At 40.3% G+C, this 19,623-nt stretch overlaps 1 protein-coding gene across 2 annotated transcripts in view; it reads right to left on the bottom strand.

The window, feature by feature from the left end:
• EP300 (E1A binding protein p300) overlaps positions 1–18,873 on the bottom strand; it is a 68,498-nt gene extending 49,625 nt beyond the window's left edge. For both annotated transcript variants that reach the window (XM_024579053.3, XM_024579054.3), the window contains exons 1-2: positions 17,538–18,873; positions 2,274–2,890 (exon numbers count right to left, since the gene is read on the bottom strand). In XM_024579053.3, coding sequence (XP_024434821.2) covers positions 2,274–2,890; positions 17,538–17,631 — 711 coding nt within the window. In that variant the 5' untranslated portion in view covers positions 17,632–18,873. The remainder of the gene's footprint in view (positions 1–2,273; positions 2,891–17,537) is intronic.
• Between the last annotated feature and the right edge of the window lie 750 nt (positions 18,874–19,623).

The raw sequence follows: 19,623 nt of genomic DNA, 5'->3' as shown, positions 1-19,623 counted from the left end.
CACCATATGCCACTCATAAAGAAATTAATTAACTCATTTAAGTTCTCCAACAATTCTATGAGGTGGGTTACACCTACTCTTAATTATCTGCATTCCACAGATGGGAAAACAGAGATACAGCAAGCAACTTGCCCAATGTAACATAGCTACTATGTCAGTGGCTGAGTCCATTCTTAACCCAAGCAGTGGTGCTCCATAGCCCACACCATTAGTTATGATGCTTTTATTAATTAACCTCATTTCTTCTTTCATACATAAAGGACAGCTATTAAAAAAATAAATTTCAAAATGTATTTCTTTTGTCACCAGCATTTCTTAGGAGACAGACATAATTTCTTGTGAAATGACTTAACCAACAAGCTTTGCAAAATGCAGCTACAGAGGAGGAGGATTGTGGCAGAGCCCAGATTCTAACCCAGGTAGGATGGTTTGAAATCTGTACACTCATTTAAAACAAGCAAATATTTTAATGGTGAAGTTTTATACTTAAATACCCCCTTTCCGTGAAAATAAAGCTCCTTGGAACAAGGAATTTTGTCTGTTTTGTTCACTGTATACATCGAGTTCCAAGCACTGTTGGTGCAAGAAATCTACGATTTAGATTATAGTAAACCACATTAACACAGCAATATAATAAGTGCCAGAAAGGGAGAATGTACAGCATAGGCAGAGATGCCAAATAGGACCTTTCCCAAGTTTAGTATCAACACTCCTTACTGTGTAGTACAAAACCTTTTAAGGGCTTTCATACATCCACACGTGACCCTAGTCCCCACACTCCTGATTCGTGCCTATCTCTTAATTTCATCCTTGATCTCTTACCATTATGATTCCAAGGAGCAAAGAAGTTTTAGTATCTGCTCAGATTATTCCTCTTACAGAAAAAACTTGCTTTTGACACCATGTAAAAATCTTACCCATCTCAAATAACACCTTTCAAGCAAAGCCGTCTCTTTCATTCAATAAATATTTACTAACTACATGACAAGCAGTGGCATCTAGAGTGTGATACCTTTTTTAAAAAACAGGAATAAAATGTACAGGAAAAATACGACAGAATGAGCATCAAAGACGTGTTTATTAATGTCTTAATTATATAGAAAGTATACATTTTAAAGGTTTTTAAAAATATACTTAGCATTTTCTAATTAATGAAACTTAAGAAAGTAGACCTTGGAACACCTGGAATGTTAACTTAGGTTTCATAGTAAACCACTGTACTTTACTGTGTATAATGTGTACTTTTCCCCCAAAATTTTTGAGGGAAAAACAAGGATGCACATTATACATTGGTAGTACTAATTCCATATCTATATAAATGTTTTAAATTCTCTTAATTATGCTAATGTGTTAAAAGTATAACTCTAGATAGCAGTAACGATATCTGTATTTCCAAAAATAAATGCTAAAATTCCTTTATAATACCAAAAAAAACCCCAACAACAAAAAACAAGATTCTAAATATAAATGAAAAGTTGAATTAAAACCAAAGATTTGTCCCCCCCGAATGTTTGGGCCAAAAATGCAGGTGTGCATTGTACACAGCAAAATACGTTAATGCACCTTTATTTCCATCAACTAACAAGGAAAAACAACATTAAAAAAATCTTATATAGATATCTGTTAAAAACCAGGGACTTTCAAAGCAGTGGTGATAAATATAGTCTATATGAAGAGAGCATAATGCCAGCTATCTCAAAGCTGTATTTTTAAGAAAGATTTTGTTTATTCACTTTTTGGAGAGGGAGAAGGGAAGGAGAAAAGACAGGGAGAAAAACACCAATGTGTGGTTGACTCTCACGTGTGCCCCCCACTGGGAACCTGGCCTGCAACCCAGGAATGTGCCCTGACTGGGAATCAAACCAGAGACCCTTTGGTTCGCAGGCTGGCACTCAATCCACCAAGCCACACCAGCCAAGGCTCAAAACAGTAATTTTATAGGGAGGCTAAAATGGCCTTAGAAGTAATATGAAAATTTTCTAATATTGTGCCAGAGAGAACAGGAATTAGCTGACAATCATCTGGAACAAACTGTGAAGGTATATAACATTTTACACTCAGTGTAAAATGTTTTACTTGAATTTAATATTAGAGGTTCAAAAACTTTGTGAGAATACAGCAGATCCTCGGCATAAAGTATGTGGAAAACGCTACAGAGTGTAAGAAGATTAAATACGAATAAAAATAAATGAATAGCTGACCTCAGCCCTCCCTATAACATTGGAACACTCAAACATACGCTAACAGCGCACACATGCCAAAATCACACTTACCTTAAGAGGCTGGGGGCCTCTCAATCCTGTCTGTCCTCCCATTTGGGGAGAGCCCTGCTGCAGTGGCTCAGTCATTAAGTTGCCAGCATTTCCCATGCCTGGGTTTGGGTACTGCATATTAGGTCGCCCTCGGCCTGCTCCAATCGAACCGTTCATGACCTGATTAGGCATCATCCCCTGTCCATTGCCTGCGGTCAACATTCCAGGATTCATGCCAGCATTCATCCCTGTGTTCATTCCCATGGCAGGTTGATTCACCGGACTGTTCATCATACCTGTTGCAGATGGCGTGGGACCCTGATTTGGTCCACTAGTGCCCAGCCCCATGTTGGGGATTGGGCTTTTGACCATGCTGTTTATCAAACCTAATCCAGGACTGTTCTGTTGGGCCTGGCTGGCCATGCCTTGGCCTGGGCCACCAACCCCCATATTTAGGTTAGGGGAACTACCAGACCGTAGCAATTCTGACAGTTGTTTATGTTTAGAAGCTGCATCTTGTACTATGCCAAGACTTGTCTGAAGCTGACTAATATCACCACCATTGGTTAGTCCCAATTCTGTAGAGTTGATTAATTCATCTGGTAAGTCATGCTCCAAGTCAAATAGAGAGCCAAAATCTAAAAGCAAGAGGAAAGATAATGGTTAAAGTTTGACAAACCAAAAATTAAAAACTGCTTTCTATTTTGTTCTTGATAAACATTACCTTTCTATACCTCACTCTATGGAATACTATCTATTTGTATTGCAGTTTTTCATGTTATACTGATTTTTTTTTGATATCTATACATTAAAAAAATCGAAGAAATGTTTGGTTATTTCAACAACTTTAAACAATTAATGAACTGTACCTAAAATAATACCAAGGAAAAAGAATTAAATCTTAGTATAACAGCCATATGAGTTGCCAAAAGTTTGTCTTGATAGTCATGAGAAAAGATGTACAATTAAGTTGTATAACACTACAGAATTCCTTAGAAGTTGTTAAAATAATTTATCAATATACAAACTAATTCAGAACAAAAGATATTAAACTATCATAATGACAGAGACAACTGATATAAAAAAGACACATCATTCGTAGAACACTCAGTGTGAGCTCCATGAAGCAAGGGTACCATTCTTTGCCAAGTTCTTCTTACACTGCCTGCCACAAAGCAGTTCCTCGATCTGCTAACTGAGCCTGCTTTCACCCAACCTCAACCTACAAATTCATTTTCCTTAAACAAAATCAAGCTGACATAGGATATAAAACCATGCCTCTAGCTAAACCACCCCCACCCTACCCCTGCCCCATCCCCACCGAAAAGAGAAAGAAGTTATAGATTAACCCAGGGTTTCTCAATCTTGCTACTATTAAATTTGGGCCGGATAATTCTTTTTGTGGGGGAAAGGAGGATTATATTGTGTATCGTTAAGATACTCTGCAGATCCCCGCTCTCTTCTCTCAATGCCGTTATTATCCATAACTCATTTGTGACAACCAAAAATGTCTTCAGTACCACCAAAAGTCCTTTGGAAGGGCAAAATTGTTACTGGTTGACCTGTTGACAGTCTTAACTCAGTATATACATTAGGTACTTGAGTTTTCTTCCCTTTTAATTCTCCAAGTACTTTTCACATTAAAAAGACATTACTAGGTATTTAATAATTAAATGTATGTGAATCTACAACTAATTTCCCTGTTAAAAACAGTTCATTCCTTGAAGATAAGATACCACTTTAAATTATCTATTTGGTCCAACTAATCTTGGTTTTTAGGTACAACTCTTCCTCTATGTGCCCTTGCTCTTCTTATAGAATTCTATCATGGCACTCAAATTATGAGCCCCCCCCCCCCCCCCCCCCCCCGTCCTGGCTTCCACCTCTACCACCTCTCCTCCCAACACACCCCAATTCATCCAGGCTGAAGCTCTTTGGAAAGCACCTATCTTATCACTAATAGACCAATTCCTTGCCTAATGCCCAACACAGTTAAGCATTCTGGTCATATCCTAATCGAACCAAATTGTATCTCAGGATCTCAGGACATGATTTAGAGTCCACACTTTTTTAGACAATTATTTTCTTTTCTTTTGAAAAATCATATGTGCCCTTCCATCATTAAAAAAAAAAGTGTCTTATGCTTTTGGAATATAAATAGTCTCAAATAAAACTTACCTGACATCATTATTCAAAGAAAATTATTTAATATATTGACATATTTCCTTAATTTTTCTATTTATATAACTCACAAAACTGGGATCATACATATTTTAAGAGAGATTTGACATTTTACTTCTCCCCTGAAGGATATGAAAAAAAATATATATATATTTTTACTGTTGCATGTTTTTACTTATTTTAGGGAAAAATAAAAAATCTTTACCCATTTAGAAATTTAAAAAACATATGTATACATAAATTACAAATCAAAGAAGAAATTACAAAAAAACCTGAGTAATAATAAAATACATTTCAAAAATTAAAGCCAAAAATTACGAGTTAAGTATCCAAGTTATCATGTTAAAATAACATCAGGAAGCAAGTAGTGATCAACAAAAGAGAAAACCAGATACAACTGAGAGCGTATGGACAAATCAGAAGTTGGTACTTTGATAGAGTAATAAATTCCTGGGAAGGTTAAGGAAAAAAGAAAGTAAAATGAGAAAGCAATACTAGTAACCAATTTCATGAACAAAAAAAAAAAAAAAAAAAAAAAAAAAAAAAAGAGGAAAAAAAGATGGATAAATTCCTGCCCTGGCTGGTGTGATTCAATGGGCTGGAGCGTTGTCCTATAGAAGTTCACGGTTGATTCCCCATCAGGGCACGAGCCTGGGTTGCAGGTTCAGTCCTATAGGGACACTTGAGAGAGGCAAATGATAGATCTTTCCCTCTCTTTTTCTCTCCCTTTTCCTCTCTCTAAGCATGTTCCCAGATGAGGATTTAAAAAGAAGAAGAAAAAAGGACAAATTCCTGATAAAATACTCACCAACCTTAATCAAAAAGAAAATATAAAGGATAAATGTCCTAGTCTCTCCAACAAATCAATGGCAAAAATAGAAAATGGGAAGAGTTATTATCAAATAAAAGATTTAACAACTATATATACCTTGTTTATTCGGGTTCAAACCAATTGAAAAAAGGGGGGGCACACAAAAACTGGTGACTTGAAGCAATAAGCATATGGGAGGTTTTTATTTTATTTTTATTTATTTTAAGAGAGAGGGGAAGGAAGGAGAATGAGAGGGAGAGAAACATCAATGTGTGAGAGACACATCAATTGGCTGCCTCTTGCACACCCCTACCGGAGGACCTCAACCCAGCCTTGTGCCCTGATGGGGAATCTACCAGGGACCTTTTGGATTGGGAGACGATGCCCAACCCAGTGAGCCATACCAGTTAGGGTGGGAGTTCTTTATTCTACTCTATTAAATTGGAATTTCTCTTTTTAAAAACTTTAAAAGGAGGTACAGAAAGACTGAATAATGGCCTATGACTATTAAAAAAAAGAATCATTGGTTAATCTTTCCATAAAGAAAACACTAGATCTGAATGTTTTTTTATGGGCATGTCCTACTGAACAAGACAGTTTGACCTTACACAAACACTTCTAGAAAATAGAAAGAATACTCTAAAAATCATACATGGCCAGTATGAATCATGAACATAGAAGCAAGAATCCTATAAAAAAATAAAAAGAGCCTTGGCTGGTGTGGCTCAGTGGACTGAATGCCAGTGGTCACTGGTTCAATTCCCAGGCAGGGTACATGCCTGGGTTGCAGGCCAGGTCAGGCCCCAGTAGGGGGCACGAGAGAGGCAACCACACATTAGTCCCTTTCTCCTTTCCTTCCCCTCTCTCTCTCTCAAAAAAAAGAAAAAAAATAAATAAATAAAATAAAGAAAGAGCAAACCAATTTTTAGTGCCTTAAAAATGTATTATCATGATCAAGCTGGGGGAATCTAAGGAAGCGGGGGGGGGGGGGCAGTTTGCATCAGAACCTTAGACCACCTATAAATGACATTCACCATATTAACAAAGAAAATAGAAGATTCATCTCAATGGCTACAAGAAAAGCAGTGGATAAAATTCAATACCAAATCCTATTTTTAATAATCAGGAAGTGATAGGAATTTCTTTAAACTGATAAAAAAAAAAAGTCTTCTTCCAAAACATAAAAACTGAGAGCAAACAAGCAGAACAGATCAACATTAAAAGCAGTCTCTTTAGCACCAGAACAAAACCAAGGTACTCATGACAACCACTCCTGTTCAATGTAGTACTAGTGTCCAGCTAAAGCAATAATGTAAGAAAAATTACAAGCAAAAAGACTGAAAAGAAACACAACTCACTGTATGGACATGATGTAACTGTCAATATACAAAATCCAAAGCAAAGAAATGAAAATAGTCAAAGGTTAGCACAGACTAAATATACTATAAATATAAACAAATTAAACTGCATTTCTAGACATCAGCAATAAATGTTTAGAAAAAAAATTTAATACAATTTATGGTAGCACAGGGACAACTTAGGAAAAAAACCTGACAATATGTTACTATAAAATACATGTAAATTGGGGAAAGTAAAGACTACCTAAATAAACAGAGTAACAACCCAGATAACTGGGTACAACTCCTTGGTATTACATAAAGGGACACTGAGCTTAACAAACAAGGGATGCTAAAACCTAACACTTCTCAGCCTATCCATCAGGAATACTGTCCTGGAAACCAGGTTCCAAGAAGGAAATGTCAGTGGTGTTCCGTGCTCCAGAGAGAGAGAATTCACTGAATGTAGATAATAGGATATATTGAGTAATTTATGTAAGAGCAGTTCGGGGGAGTTGTAAAGTGCAAAAGCCAGACTGCAGTGGATTGAAATGTAGGAGGTAAAGTGAAAGACACCAAGTGTGTTTTCTAAATATTAAGGTGAGTTTTTAGATATGTAATCTGCTTATTCCTCTCCCTAAAATTCCTCTCTGAAATTTATTTCAATGCCTTTAAATTACCCCGTGGCAAGTATCAAAGAGCTACGGCATACAACTGGCGAAATCAATGAAATCACACTATCTCGAGTATGACACTTCCTGCTTACTTTCTAAATATCAACCAATATTTGGTAGGCCACTCCTACCAAATAGTTTAAGTTCTCATGTACATTTAATGATGCTCAAAGTGACTCTGAGTAAAATGTTCCGTCATCTGAATGTACATTCAGTCCCAACAGTAATACAAACAAAATGTGACTGACTAGGTAGATTTAAATCTTTGAAAAATTGAACATAACACATAAGGCTTATTCAATGGACCATGTATCAGAAATGTAACGATTTAAACAAAAACAAATTTGGATTGAGCATGTGGGAAATTAGCACTGAGTCAAAACATCCTTTCATTATTACACACTCATTCTCTAGGTCACCCTTGGTATCTTCTATGTTGCTGTGATTCTCAAAGCAGATTCAGCCATATAATCTCTTGTCAAATAAGCCCTGGACAGATGGTTGGAGCACTGGTCCCGTAAACCAAAGGGTCCCAGGTTCAATTCCCGGTCAGGGCACATGCTGGGTTGCAGATTCAGTTCCCACTCAGGATGCCTGTGAGAGGCACCCGATTGCTGTGATGTTTCTCTCCCTCACTCTTTCCCTCCCTTTCACTCTCTCTAAGACCAGTGAGCATGTCCTCAGGCGAGGATAAAAAAAAAAAAAATCTCTTGTAAAATAAATACTCACCTCACTCAGCCCTTCCATAAATCAAAAGATCAAGGCAATTCCATGGTACATGAAAAACTACACAAATACTGCCACCATGAAATATGTACTTAAAGCATAACCTTCAAAATTAAGATCAACAATCCCAAACACCGCATTGTCTGTGAGCATAAAGGATTTTTTTTAGCTACTAACTAGGATACAAAACAACTTAAAATTGAGATAATTTTGCCTCAAAATCTAATTCTACCGCATAATAATATCTCCTCCAGTTATACATTATTTGTTGAATAAACAGGCTTATTTTGGTATTTCAGGTAAATTGAAGTCAAACGAAAACTCAGTTCTGCTCTTAAACTGTACATTAAGCAAAATATCCGTATGAATTATTCCAAAACTAGTCTATTCTCAAGTATCCACTTAGAAGACTGAATACATCCATGGATTCTCCTCCTTTCAATTAGTTTTCACTGGTATTAAAAAGCTTTTTTAAAAACAAACATTCCTGCTCTTAGAACTCTTTCCTTCCTCTAACCCGGTGGTGAGGCCAGAAGATAGAGTAGGAACTGGACAGGTGAAGAGCGCAGAGAAAGAGAACAGGCTGTGAACAACTTGTAGCACAATCCATTCAGCAACTGGAAAAATTCCAAGTAGAGGGAGGAAAGTGAGTGATGAGGCTGGCAGAGAGCAAAGCACTCGGAACCCCTGGTAGCTCCAGGTGAGGGGTTTGGGATCTTAAAAAAAAAAAAAAAGAAAAAGAAAAGAGAAAGAAAAATGGTCCTGGATAGTATGTCTCAATGGATTGAGTGCTGGGACCACTAACCAAAGGGTCACAGGTTTGATTCCAAGTCAGGGTACATGCGCCTAGGTTGTGGTCCAGGGCTCCAGTTGGGGGGCGCATGAGAGAAAACACACATTGATGTTTTTCTCCCTGTCCTTCCGCCTCTCTAAAAATAAGTAAATAAAATCTTAAAAAATAATTTAAAAAATAAGGATGGAGATGCAAGTCAAATCTACATTAACTTTATAACAGTTTGGTTAGACACTGAAACTATCAATCTCACCATGATCTCCTGTTCTTACTGGTTTGGGGCACGAAACATTCTCTCAGCTGTTCTGGGTGCTTAAAAGCATGACATTTTAAAACACCACAGCCTTTAAAACAAGGCAATTTTGCAAACTTCACCAATTTATCAGGTAAAACTCTAATGTTCATTCAGTACTTTATTTAAAAATAGTATTTTAATATTCTGTAGATGAAGCAGAATTAGACGACTCATAAACAGCCTTACCTAAGCAATTAAAACTACTTAATATAAACTAACACAAAGATAACTGAATGCGATATCCATGCTGGTAAGACTTGTAAAATTTCTGAAACAAATGGAAAAGACCTGTGATTTATATACAAATTTGAATCAATATAGAAGTTTTACAAATCACATAGCTATGCGTGTTGGCAGCTGTTGAATTTTGAAATCCCATAGTCAAAGGGCAAAAGTGCAGCAAATTTCAAACGCGTATTCTCAACCCTGGTCTGCAACCATGACATCAAAAGTTGTATTTAGCCCTTGTTGGTGTGGCTCAGTGGATTGAGTGCTGACCTGTGAACCAAGGGGTGGCCAGTTCGATTCCCAGTCAGGGCACATGGCGGGTTGTGAGCCAGGTTCCCAGTGGGGAATGTGTGAGGCAACCACGCATTGATGTTTCTCTCCCTCTCTTTCTCCTTGCCTTCCCTCTGTCTAAAAATAAATTAAATAAAATCCTTAAAAAAAGTTGTATTTATACTTTGGGAAGTGATCGACTCAAGACTGACTCTTAACCTCAACACATTTAAGTCAGTTCTCAAAATTTAGAGATGAAGTGCTATTACTGATCAAGAATGTGCCTGGGAGCCTACTTTTAGAAGTTTTACACTACCTGCCTTGCTCTTTATCGATTTATTAATATATTGACTTCTTAGTTAACATTAACTAAAAGATGAGGACATTATTATGTGCCATATTAAAATCCCATCATAAAAATCAACTCATTGGCATGTTATTAAAACCAAACTGCATCCTAAATTAACTATCACTGATCATTTCTTGACTTTGAGTAGCAGTAACATGGTGTGAGAAGCTAAGTTATAAGTCTGGGATTTGTTCGCTTGACTGGGAATGGCTATTGTGAATCCTGATAATGAAGCTACCATACTCTCTCTTTTTGTAAAGATTTTATTTATTTTTAGACAGAGGGGAGAAGGAGAAAAGACAGAAACATCAATGTGTGGTTACCTCTTGCATGCCCCAACCGGGGATCCTGCCCGCAACCCAGGCATGTGCCTGGACGGGGAATCAACCAGCAACACTTTGGCTCACAGGCCAGCACTCAGTCCACTGAGCCACACCAGCCATGGCCATGGCCACTCTCTCTCTCTCAAAAAAGGGAGGGAGGGAAGGAAGGAGGGAAGGAGGGAAGGAAGGAAGGAAAAGAAAGAAAAAAAATAAGCCTCCTAAAACTTACTTATTTGTAAAGAAGAAGGGGAGAGTAATGCTTTGTTTTGAATTATCTGCTATGTTTTCTACATTTATGACAACTGGTAAACAAAATTTGGATCTCAAAGAAAAATCTTAAAAAACAAAACAAAACAATTCACTTTGGTAGTTACAATTTACTATAAACTTCCAAGGCAAATGATAAGTGTATTTCAAGAGATAAGTGACATACCCTTGGTCTTCCTGCCATTAGGTTCTCTCCCTGCTACTGATCCCATACCATGTCACCAGAATCAGTCTTTCTCCTTTTCCTGCCAACGTCACTCCCCTGCTCATAAATTCTTATCCTGATGATAAATGTCAAACTCCTTAGCATATTTCTGTCTTTTCATAACAGGACCCCAACATCCTTTTCCATCTGTCTCCCATGAAAACACTCCACAATACAATCTGTGTTCAGTCACATCAAAAGCACCTGCATTTGTTACCACCTGAAATCCCCAACTTTCCTGACTTCTATGAAAAGGTAAGTTACCTTCAAGCCCTCCTACCCCCATCCAAATATACATATTCTTTATGAAGTTTTTCCCCAATACTGCAAACCCACACTGTTAGAAATAATTTCTATTTTATGCCTTTATTCAAAACATTTAAAAAAAACTTATCAGAGTAGCCCTGGCTGGTGTAGCTCAGTGGACTGAGCGCTGACTGTGAACCAAAGGATTGCTGATTCCATTCCCAGTCAGGGCACATGCGTGGGTTGTGGGCCAGGTCCCCAGCGCAAGCCGCGTGAGAGGCAACCACACACTGATGTCTCTCTCCCTCTCTTTCTTCCTCCCTTACCCTCTCCCTAAAAATAAACAAATAAAATCTTTAACCCCCCCCCCAAACCTTATCAAGAGTATAATTTATGGGGAAATTGTGTGTACATGTATACCAACCCCACCAGATCCTAAAGGACCAGAGAGCAGAAACTGCACCTTGATTCACCTTTAATTCCAAGTGCCTAAAGAGAGAAAGGTTCACCAAATGCAAAGTTGACTACTCAATTCAGGAGTTATCACGCAACTTCAAAATGTCCAAAATTAAACCCATCACAACTCCTCACTCAACATCCATACACAAATACTGCTTCTATTCCTATGTTTGCTATCTTAGTAAATGGCATCTTCATCAATCCAACTGCCGTAATTTGAAAACTGGGAATTATCCTCTATTTCTCCACTGCAATATCTTAACATCGAATTAATCACGAAGTTCTGTTGACCATCACCTTCCCTCAAATCTTCTCACTTCTTTCCTTCTTCTAATCCAGGCCACCCTCATCACAGCTAGAATCCTTTAAGAGCCATCTCATTGGTCTCCCAGCTTCCTATTTTTCCCTGATCCTTTCTGAGTAATTCCTCACTTAATCATCTAAGGTAAAAGTCTGCCCCATCCATTTAAAAAGAGCTAAAATGGAAAGTCTAAGCTCTAATAAGCATTATAAACCCGGCATGAGTGGCCCCTTGTTCATCTCTACAGTAATATTTCTCGCTATCCTACCAGCCAGATGGAACTTACAGGTTCCCTGAACACACTCTTGTTCACAGCCTGGGTCATTCTTACTAAGTAACCGTGTATCTATCCTTCAGATTCCCAGATCAGACACCAATTCCTCAGAGTACTAGTAATACAGGATAGCCCCCCCGTTTCTCCCTGTGCTTCCCAAATACAATACTGGTCAGGTCCGACTTAAATGTTGCTCCCCTGCTCTTATCTGTAAGTTCCAGGATGGAAGGGTCTAGGTCTCTCTGGATGACCAGAGTATCCCCTGTACTGAAGATAAATGCCTAGGGTACAGAAAATATTGGTCTAATACAGGACAACTGCTACCTTGTCAAGTCTTCTAAGCCAGTACTTTTCAAATTGTGGGCCACAATTTTTTTTTTTTTAAAGAAAACGCAACAGAAAACATAGTATGTTACAAATAGAAAGGCTAAGTATTATTGTATTTGTTCACTCGCTGAGACAAGGTCTCTGCTTTTCCACACAAAATGTAGTTCTTGGGTGTGGTCAAAAAAAATCTGAAAAGCATCACACTGCTCCTACTTTCCTTCCTCCTCCTTTATAAGAAAGTATTCTTTTAAGACCCAGATAAGCAAAAAAAAAAGAGAGAGAGAGAGAGAGAGAGAAAAGAATGGAGAAAGAAATAGTGCTCAACCACACAATTCTTTAGCAAAAAGCCATTCTTAACTTGAGCACTTCCAATAAGGACAATCTGCTTTGACTTCTCATTGTGCCTTAAAAGTTTGATTTTAATTTCAGTTATGTATACAAGATATCCTATGTGACAGTTTATGTAGTACTTTTATTCTTATACTTTCAAAAAAATCTCAGTAGATGATATATAGGCTAACTGCACCATAAGCCTTACTTCTAAGACTACTCTCTGAACGTCATGCACTTGACCTTCTTTTTCCAGTCTCCACATATTCGTTACAAAAATCTACCACTGCTTTTTCCTGTACATTTAGTAGTAAGGTTAAAAACAGTTAGCTGGTAGCTGCAGCAATTTTGAGAAAGAAGAACAAAGCAGGAGGGATCACAATACCTGATATCCAACTGTATTACAAGGCCACTGTAATCAAAAACAGTTAGCTGTTAATGAATGTATACTATGCTGCAGCAAACCCTACCTTAAGCATTTGATAAAGAGAATTCTTGTTTATTCCTTACTACAATCCTGTAAGGTGGGTACTATAGGTGAGAAAGCTAAAACAGAGAGGTTAAGTAACTGGCCCAAGCTGACTCCAAACCCAATCTCTTAACCACTCACTTTTCCCCAGTAGTTTTAATTTTTTCCCCTCAACTAAATTACTCTTAATTGCCTTGTTGGATATTTATTAAAAAAAGATCTACACCAAAAACAAATGAGATCCAAATTGTTTAGAAGAGGCTTAACACTTCTTGAGTACTTATTCTCCTAAACCTTTTTGAGAATTGAGCGATGAAAAATTCCCATTAAAATTTCAGAAAACTACCATCCATTTCACAGAAAAAAATCATCCGCAAAATTCAGTGTTGTAAAAATTTTACACTTGGTATAATTTAAGTTTTCAACTTGCTCATTAATTTCTCTAACGGATGCCAGACTTAAAAAAAACAAAATCAACTTCAAAAATCCTAAAAGGAAGAAACCCTAAATAATAAAAACACACGCACAGAAGAAGCATGTCTTATCTGTCCATTAATTGTTGGATGTTTGGCAGAATAACTCCTGAACTGTTTTTTTGTAAATACACCAGTAAGAAGTATTTTACACTCCCACTGTATCTGTATCATTTTTGCTATTTTTTCCTTTCCTATTTACTACTTATACCCCTAAAGAAAACACCACTATGTACCAATTTTCAACTTTCACTGGATATACCAATACATTTCTTACCTCTGCAATAGAACATGAACTAGGGCTGGAAGAGGGTATCTACATTGTAACATACAGAAGATTTACAACTTAACAAAAGTCATTTTACCTCTCTGTCAAGCACAGATAGCTTTCCTGAAGCCTTACAAACGCACTTACAAAGCCCTGAGAATAAGCAACTGCCAGAGTTCAAGGCACTTGGTAAAATGTGTTTCACTTCAATTTTAACAGTATACCTCACTGGGTCAAAGAGCCATAAATGAAAAACTAGATGCAGAACTCTAAACACTCGTGTGTATAAGTTAAAAGGAAAACATAGTATCACAAGCTTCAGAGCTGAAGAAAGAAATGGCCTCCTCCAAAACCACTGTGATTAGGATGTTAATTTAAACCACTAATACACAACAGTGTTTTCAGAAATAAAAACTGACGTTTAAAAATTCCTTGCCACTTCTCTACTGTGCACATTAATCTAGTGGTTAAACTGCAGGTATATTTTATATACTAGCTGCCCTGTGCCTTTAAAATGCAAAATAGGCATAAAACCCAAGCCAAGTCTGACACGTTAAGGACACAATAGGGCCACAACGCTGAACCAACACCAGGAGGGCCATTACCTGCTGAACAGGACAGATCCCGGCACTGCTGCGCTCACCCATCTTTCCAGAGACCGCTCTCAGTGCGCACAGCGTCAAGTGTTCACAGAACAATGACAGAACGTGTCCAGTGTGCAGTGAAGACGACACACCATCCTCCTCATTCCCACCATTCAGGCCATTGTTAGAAATAGGTTCAAGAAATTCCTCCAGGACTCACCTGTTTACTTTCCTGCCAATAATTTTATTTTATTTATTTATTTTTTACAAATGGCTTTATGATCTTTTTGAAAGAAAGTAAGCCATTTGATTTATCAAATAGTTTTGACCTAAACATAGTAAGTTAAAACTTTCAATAACTCAAGTGCAGATATTGAAACAGGAAAATAAAAACTAAAAAATGTCTTTTCCTTCCCATTCTAACACACAAAACTTAAAACTTAATTCAAGTTATTTGAATCAACCTGTAAATTTTTTAGAACAGTCTTTGAGTAAGTCATTTTTACTCTGCACCAATGGCAAACCTTAGAAATTCAGAAGCTGGGATTTAAACGCTCATTTGTGAGGCTTTCGAAGGCCAACCCAACTGGGTTCTAGTTTTCTTTCCTATAAAACTGGCACATGCAAACACTCTTGGTAGGTACACTTACACTAATAAACTTGTAAGCCTCTATTAAAAAAAAAAAAAGTTTCTGGGGTCTAGAATTTTGGTATCATTTTGACCCAGTTCTAGATAAAATTCATAACCAAGTACCAAGGAACAACTTACTTTCACATTTATAAAATGTCCATGTGACAACTCAAAAGTCATAATATAAAGTTACGAGTTTGAAATTTAAAGTTTTAAAAGTGAAGTGTCCTTGTTAAAAGTAGCCCACAAACTTATACCACACACTACTAGATGCAAAAAGGAAAAAAAAAAATCTAAATGTAATGATGCCCCAACTTGAAAAAAGTTCACAAGGAGACAGTATTTTCTTTACCCCTTTCCCACCTCCACAACAAAAAGCCCCAGACCCATCAGGATTAAAAACTGGACAAAGAATTCTAGGAATATAATCTTAATTGGGGGAGGGAGCAAACCATCAGTACAACATTTAGACAAAGCTAAGGAAGATCAACTCACAGTTTATCTCAATGTTAAGGGTTTGTTTGTTTTCTATAAAAACCCACTTGATACATTTAGGACTCTCATAACTATTCACAGACATAATAAGTAGCAAAACAGTTTTTATGTAATAGGCGAAACACTACACCAAAATGAGTTAGCTGAAGTTACCGAACACACAGATCGAGTGGAGCGAGAGGGAGAATGCAGCAGTGCACCTGAACAGAAGTGTCTGAACACAAGGCAGAGCCTTCCTCCAGGCTTTGCATTACTCCAAGACTAAGCTGCTCCAATAGGGGGTCATCAAAATAATGCACAGAAAAATAGTTTTCTCTAATATCCCAAGCCACAGGCTAACTCAAATGTAAAATCCATTACAACATTACCCCAAAACTAATGAAACAACCCAAAAATTTACAGGGGAAAACGTGTCTAATGGTGATCTATAAAAATCTGACACTTTAATAAGTGCAAATACACTGCTCGTTATGTGTGTGAATTCTGAGAAAAAAGACAAGTTAAAAAAAAAAAATCCCTGAAGACTATAGGAACTTCAAGGAATAAGGACAGATCAAAGTTCATGCAATACCAATGTCACAAGCCTGAGGTAGAGGAACTCTGCAAAAGCCCTCAATTTTTGCAGATGCTCTTTCTTATAAAAGTAAAGAAACCAAAACATTTGCTATATCCTTACATTTTCACCCTTCAAAATGAAGCCTACTTAGAAACGTGCTTAGAAGTTCTCTACAAACCCAAAGGGTACATTTAACTCCATTAAGTACTCTCACTGGCAGATGGAGGGATGACGTTTAGCCTGCTCTTGGGGAGTTAAAGAGATGCTCCCTAGTAAGGAGGAACATCTTGTGGACTGTCAGATGGCCAGCCATTCTTCATTATCCTGGTACCTCAAATAACTATGACAGCAAAAGAGAAGGTCGGTGGCCCTCAGGATAGCACCAAACTAACTGTAAGGAAGGGATGATGGAAGAAAGTCTCCCTATCTCTCGACAGCGAAGTAAAGGATTTGTAGAGCTTTTTAAACGGAAATCTCCAAATATTTTAAAGTATACAAAGCATACAAAAACACAAATACAAAACCTAGTGCACGTTTCAAATGTGTTCGATCAGTTCATGTTTGCAATTCGTGATTGGGGCTCCTTTCAATTTCTTATCTTGATTTCCAAGTTCATAACTCCACAAAATCAGGTATCTCTCTTTTCTTCCCCCACCCCAAAGAGAAAGTGACTACAAACTGCAAAGAAAATGCCTTTGCTCTCTCCCAACCTGAAAAACCCGAGTTTCAGACATTTTGGTCTCAAACCAAAGAAATGGAAGATGTAAAATGAACTGCGCTCCATATTGATTCTTAAAGCAAATAAAGGAAAAAAATTTAAAAAGCTAGGAATGGTAGGTAAAATATTTCAAATCAAATTTCAGGCTTGACTTAAACCTCACGTCAAACCCGAAATCCTGGGTCACCTACACACAAATAAATAAAACAAAGATTTTTTACACCCTCATCCTTAACAGAGTAAATCTTGTGCAAAGAAAATCTTGCAAAGCAAGAGTGGAAAGTAGAGGAAACAGAGTAAGAGAAACCAAAGAGAAAGGATTCGCAATTTCTCCTTTACCAGCAACAACAACAAAAAAATTTAAAATTGCATAAAAAACACTTACACAGAAACGCACTGCAATTTCCAAAATTAAATTGCACGGGAGCAACAATAAACACCATTTGTATAGTACCACTAAAGAGCTCTAATTCCAGAACACACATCGATATGACATAATGTTGCAACGAATGTATTAGGAAGCGAAGAAAATGGTTGGGCTACTGGACGTCTTCGACTAGCTCATTCAAACACCTTTAAAATTAATCAAGAGAGAATTAAGAAAAGAGAGAAGAAAAGAAAATATGGAAGAATAAAGGTACACGGAGCAGAAAAGATTAAAGGGGATGTGGAAGGCGAGGGCTCCCGAGACTAACCTGTGCCGTCGCTGGCCGACGCCGAGAGGGCCGGAGATGAGAGTTTAGGCCGCTTGGCTGAAGGCGGCCCCGGTTCCACCACATTCTCGGCCATTTTTAATTCTTTCGGAGATACAGGCGAGGAAAACGAGAATCCCCGGGATATCTCTTCTTCAGATGGGGTCCCCGCCCCGCTCCCTGGGGTGGGCTTGGGGGGCTCCGCCGGCCCCCGAGGGGGGTGGGGGAAGTTCCTTTTTCTCTCCGCCGGGTCGCGGTGACTGTAGAGGGATGCGGACTCGATAGAAAGGTAGGGGCAAGTGCGAGGGGCCGGGCCTGACCCAGGCCCGGAGGAGGGCACAGAAACCCAAATCCGCCGAGCGAGTCCGCTGCGGCGAATTCCCGAGAACTCGCTGCTCTAGAGGCGCAGTCCCCGGCCCGCCACGGCCGGTCCCTGCCGAGCCGAGGTCTCTCGGAGCTCCGCCGCCGCCATCAGCCTCTTCCTCCTCGGCGCTGTCCTCCTCCTTCTCATCGCCACAAGGAGGCGGGGGCGAAAAGGGGGGAGAGGAGGAGGCGACGAGACACACTCACCTCCTCCCGGTGCCCCCTCCCGGACCTGCGCCCCCACCCTCGAACCCTCCTCCTGCCGCCGCACCGGCCCCTAATGGCCGCAGAGAGCTCGCGCGAGCAGAGAGCCAGGCTGGCGCCGCCGACTCACATCGCGCGGCGGAGGCGCGGCCAGGACGCCGGGCGCGGAACTCGCTAGCTCAGAGGGCCGAGCCGAACTGCGCCGTCCGCCCGTGCGGACGCCGAGCCCACCAAGGAGGCCCAGCTACGGCAGGCGCCGCGCTCGCCTTCGCCCTCCTCTCTCACGGAAAAAAATACGGCCGCCTCCGGCTCCCACTCCTGGCGGCCAGGTGCTGGGAGCGCCCGCCCCCCCGGGGCTCCGCTCGGGGCCGCCCTCGGCGGCGGGCGAAGGCGCTGGGGGCGCGGGGTTATGTAATGGTCCCCCCTAGGCGTCGACGCCGGCCCGGCTGCCGGGCCGCGGTGGGGGTGTGTTCGGGCGGGAGGGGGCTGGGGGTCGCTTCGGCCCGTGCGCCCCGGGCCCCCTGTTACTGTCTCCGTCCCTGCCGCCTCTCTCCGGCCCGGCTCCCCTCCGCACTCTCGCTCTCGCAGTTAGTACTCAGCCCGGCGTCCCGCTTGCCCACTCTCGCCCGCTCCTACTCGCCCTCTCTCCCCCCCAGCCTAGCACACAAACAAGATGGCGGCTGTTGTTTCTTCCCTCTGCCGAATCCTTCTTACGGGCTAGCGGTAGCAGCGGCGGCCGGAAATGAGCCAAGGGGGGGGAAGGGGGAGGGGTTGAGCCTCCGGAGGGAGGCGGTGAGGGGGCGGGGCCTGGGCCCCAGCCGCTCACACAATGGGGGAAGAGGACCCGTGGGCGGGGCCAGTACCAATCACGGGATCCGCCCAAGGCCCCAACGCTGTTGGCGCTTCCGCAAACTCCCCCGGAGTCACCCGGCGGCTCCCTTTAAAGGGGAGGACTTGAAGAGGGGGGTCGGGGACGGACTCGGAATCTATTTTCAGTCGGTGGACACTTACGGGGAAGGTCCCTGGGTTGGGTCTCTGCGTGGTGGGTCGGTGGGAGTCACGCCAGGGAAGGCGCCAAGTCACCGTGCAGGTGGCCAAAAAGGAGCTGTGGGGGTGGCCCTGCGCCCCAGGCCCTTGAGCCCGTAGGTCTTTCTTACCTCGGTTGAGTCCACCAGTTAGGAGGTAGGTACCCCACTGCCCCGTGTTCCGGGCCAGAGACTTAATGCGTCCTCTCCCGTCCATCGCTTTCCCAAAGGGAACAGGTTACATCAAAAAATCACACTGATTACAAGTTGTTTACTTTTTTCTGAGTTTTACATTTTTTTGACTACAAGTGTGTATTACTTTGATAATCAGAAATTAATTTTGATTATTTTGACAATCAAAAATCACAGCAATGGGAAGAGGTTTTAGGATCAGACTTAAATTCGTTTCTTGTCGACCACGTGTCCATACACACCTACCAGGTATCACTGTCACCCAAGGGCCTTGAGTTATTTTCCCCAACTCATCTCGGACCTGA

Source organism: Desmodus rotundus, chromosome 3 (assembly GCF_022682495.2).
Source record: "Desmodus rotundus isolate HL8 chromosome 3, HLdesRot8A.1, whole genome shotgun sequence".
NCBI classification, from domain to species: Eukaryota; Metazoa; Chordata; class Mammalia; order Chiroptera; family Phyllostomidae; genus Desmodus; species Desmodus rotundus.
The sequence above is the reverse complement of the archived record's forward strand: the minus strand, read 5'-3'. Positions and strand labels throughout refer to the sequence as shown.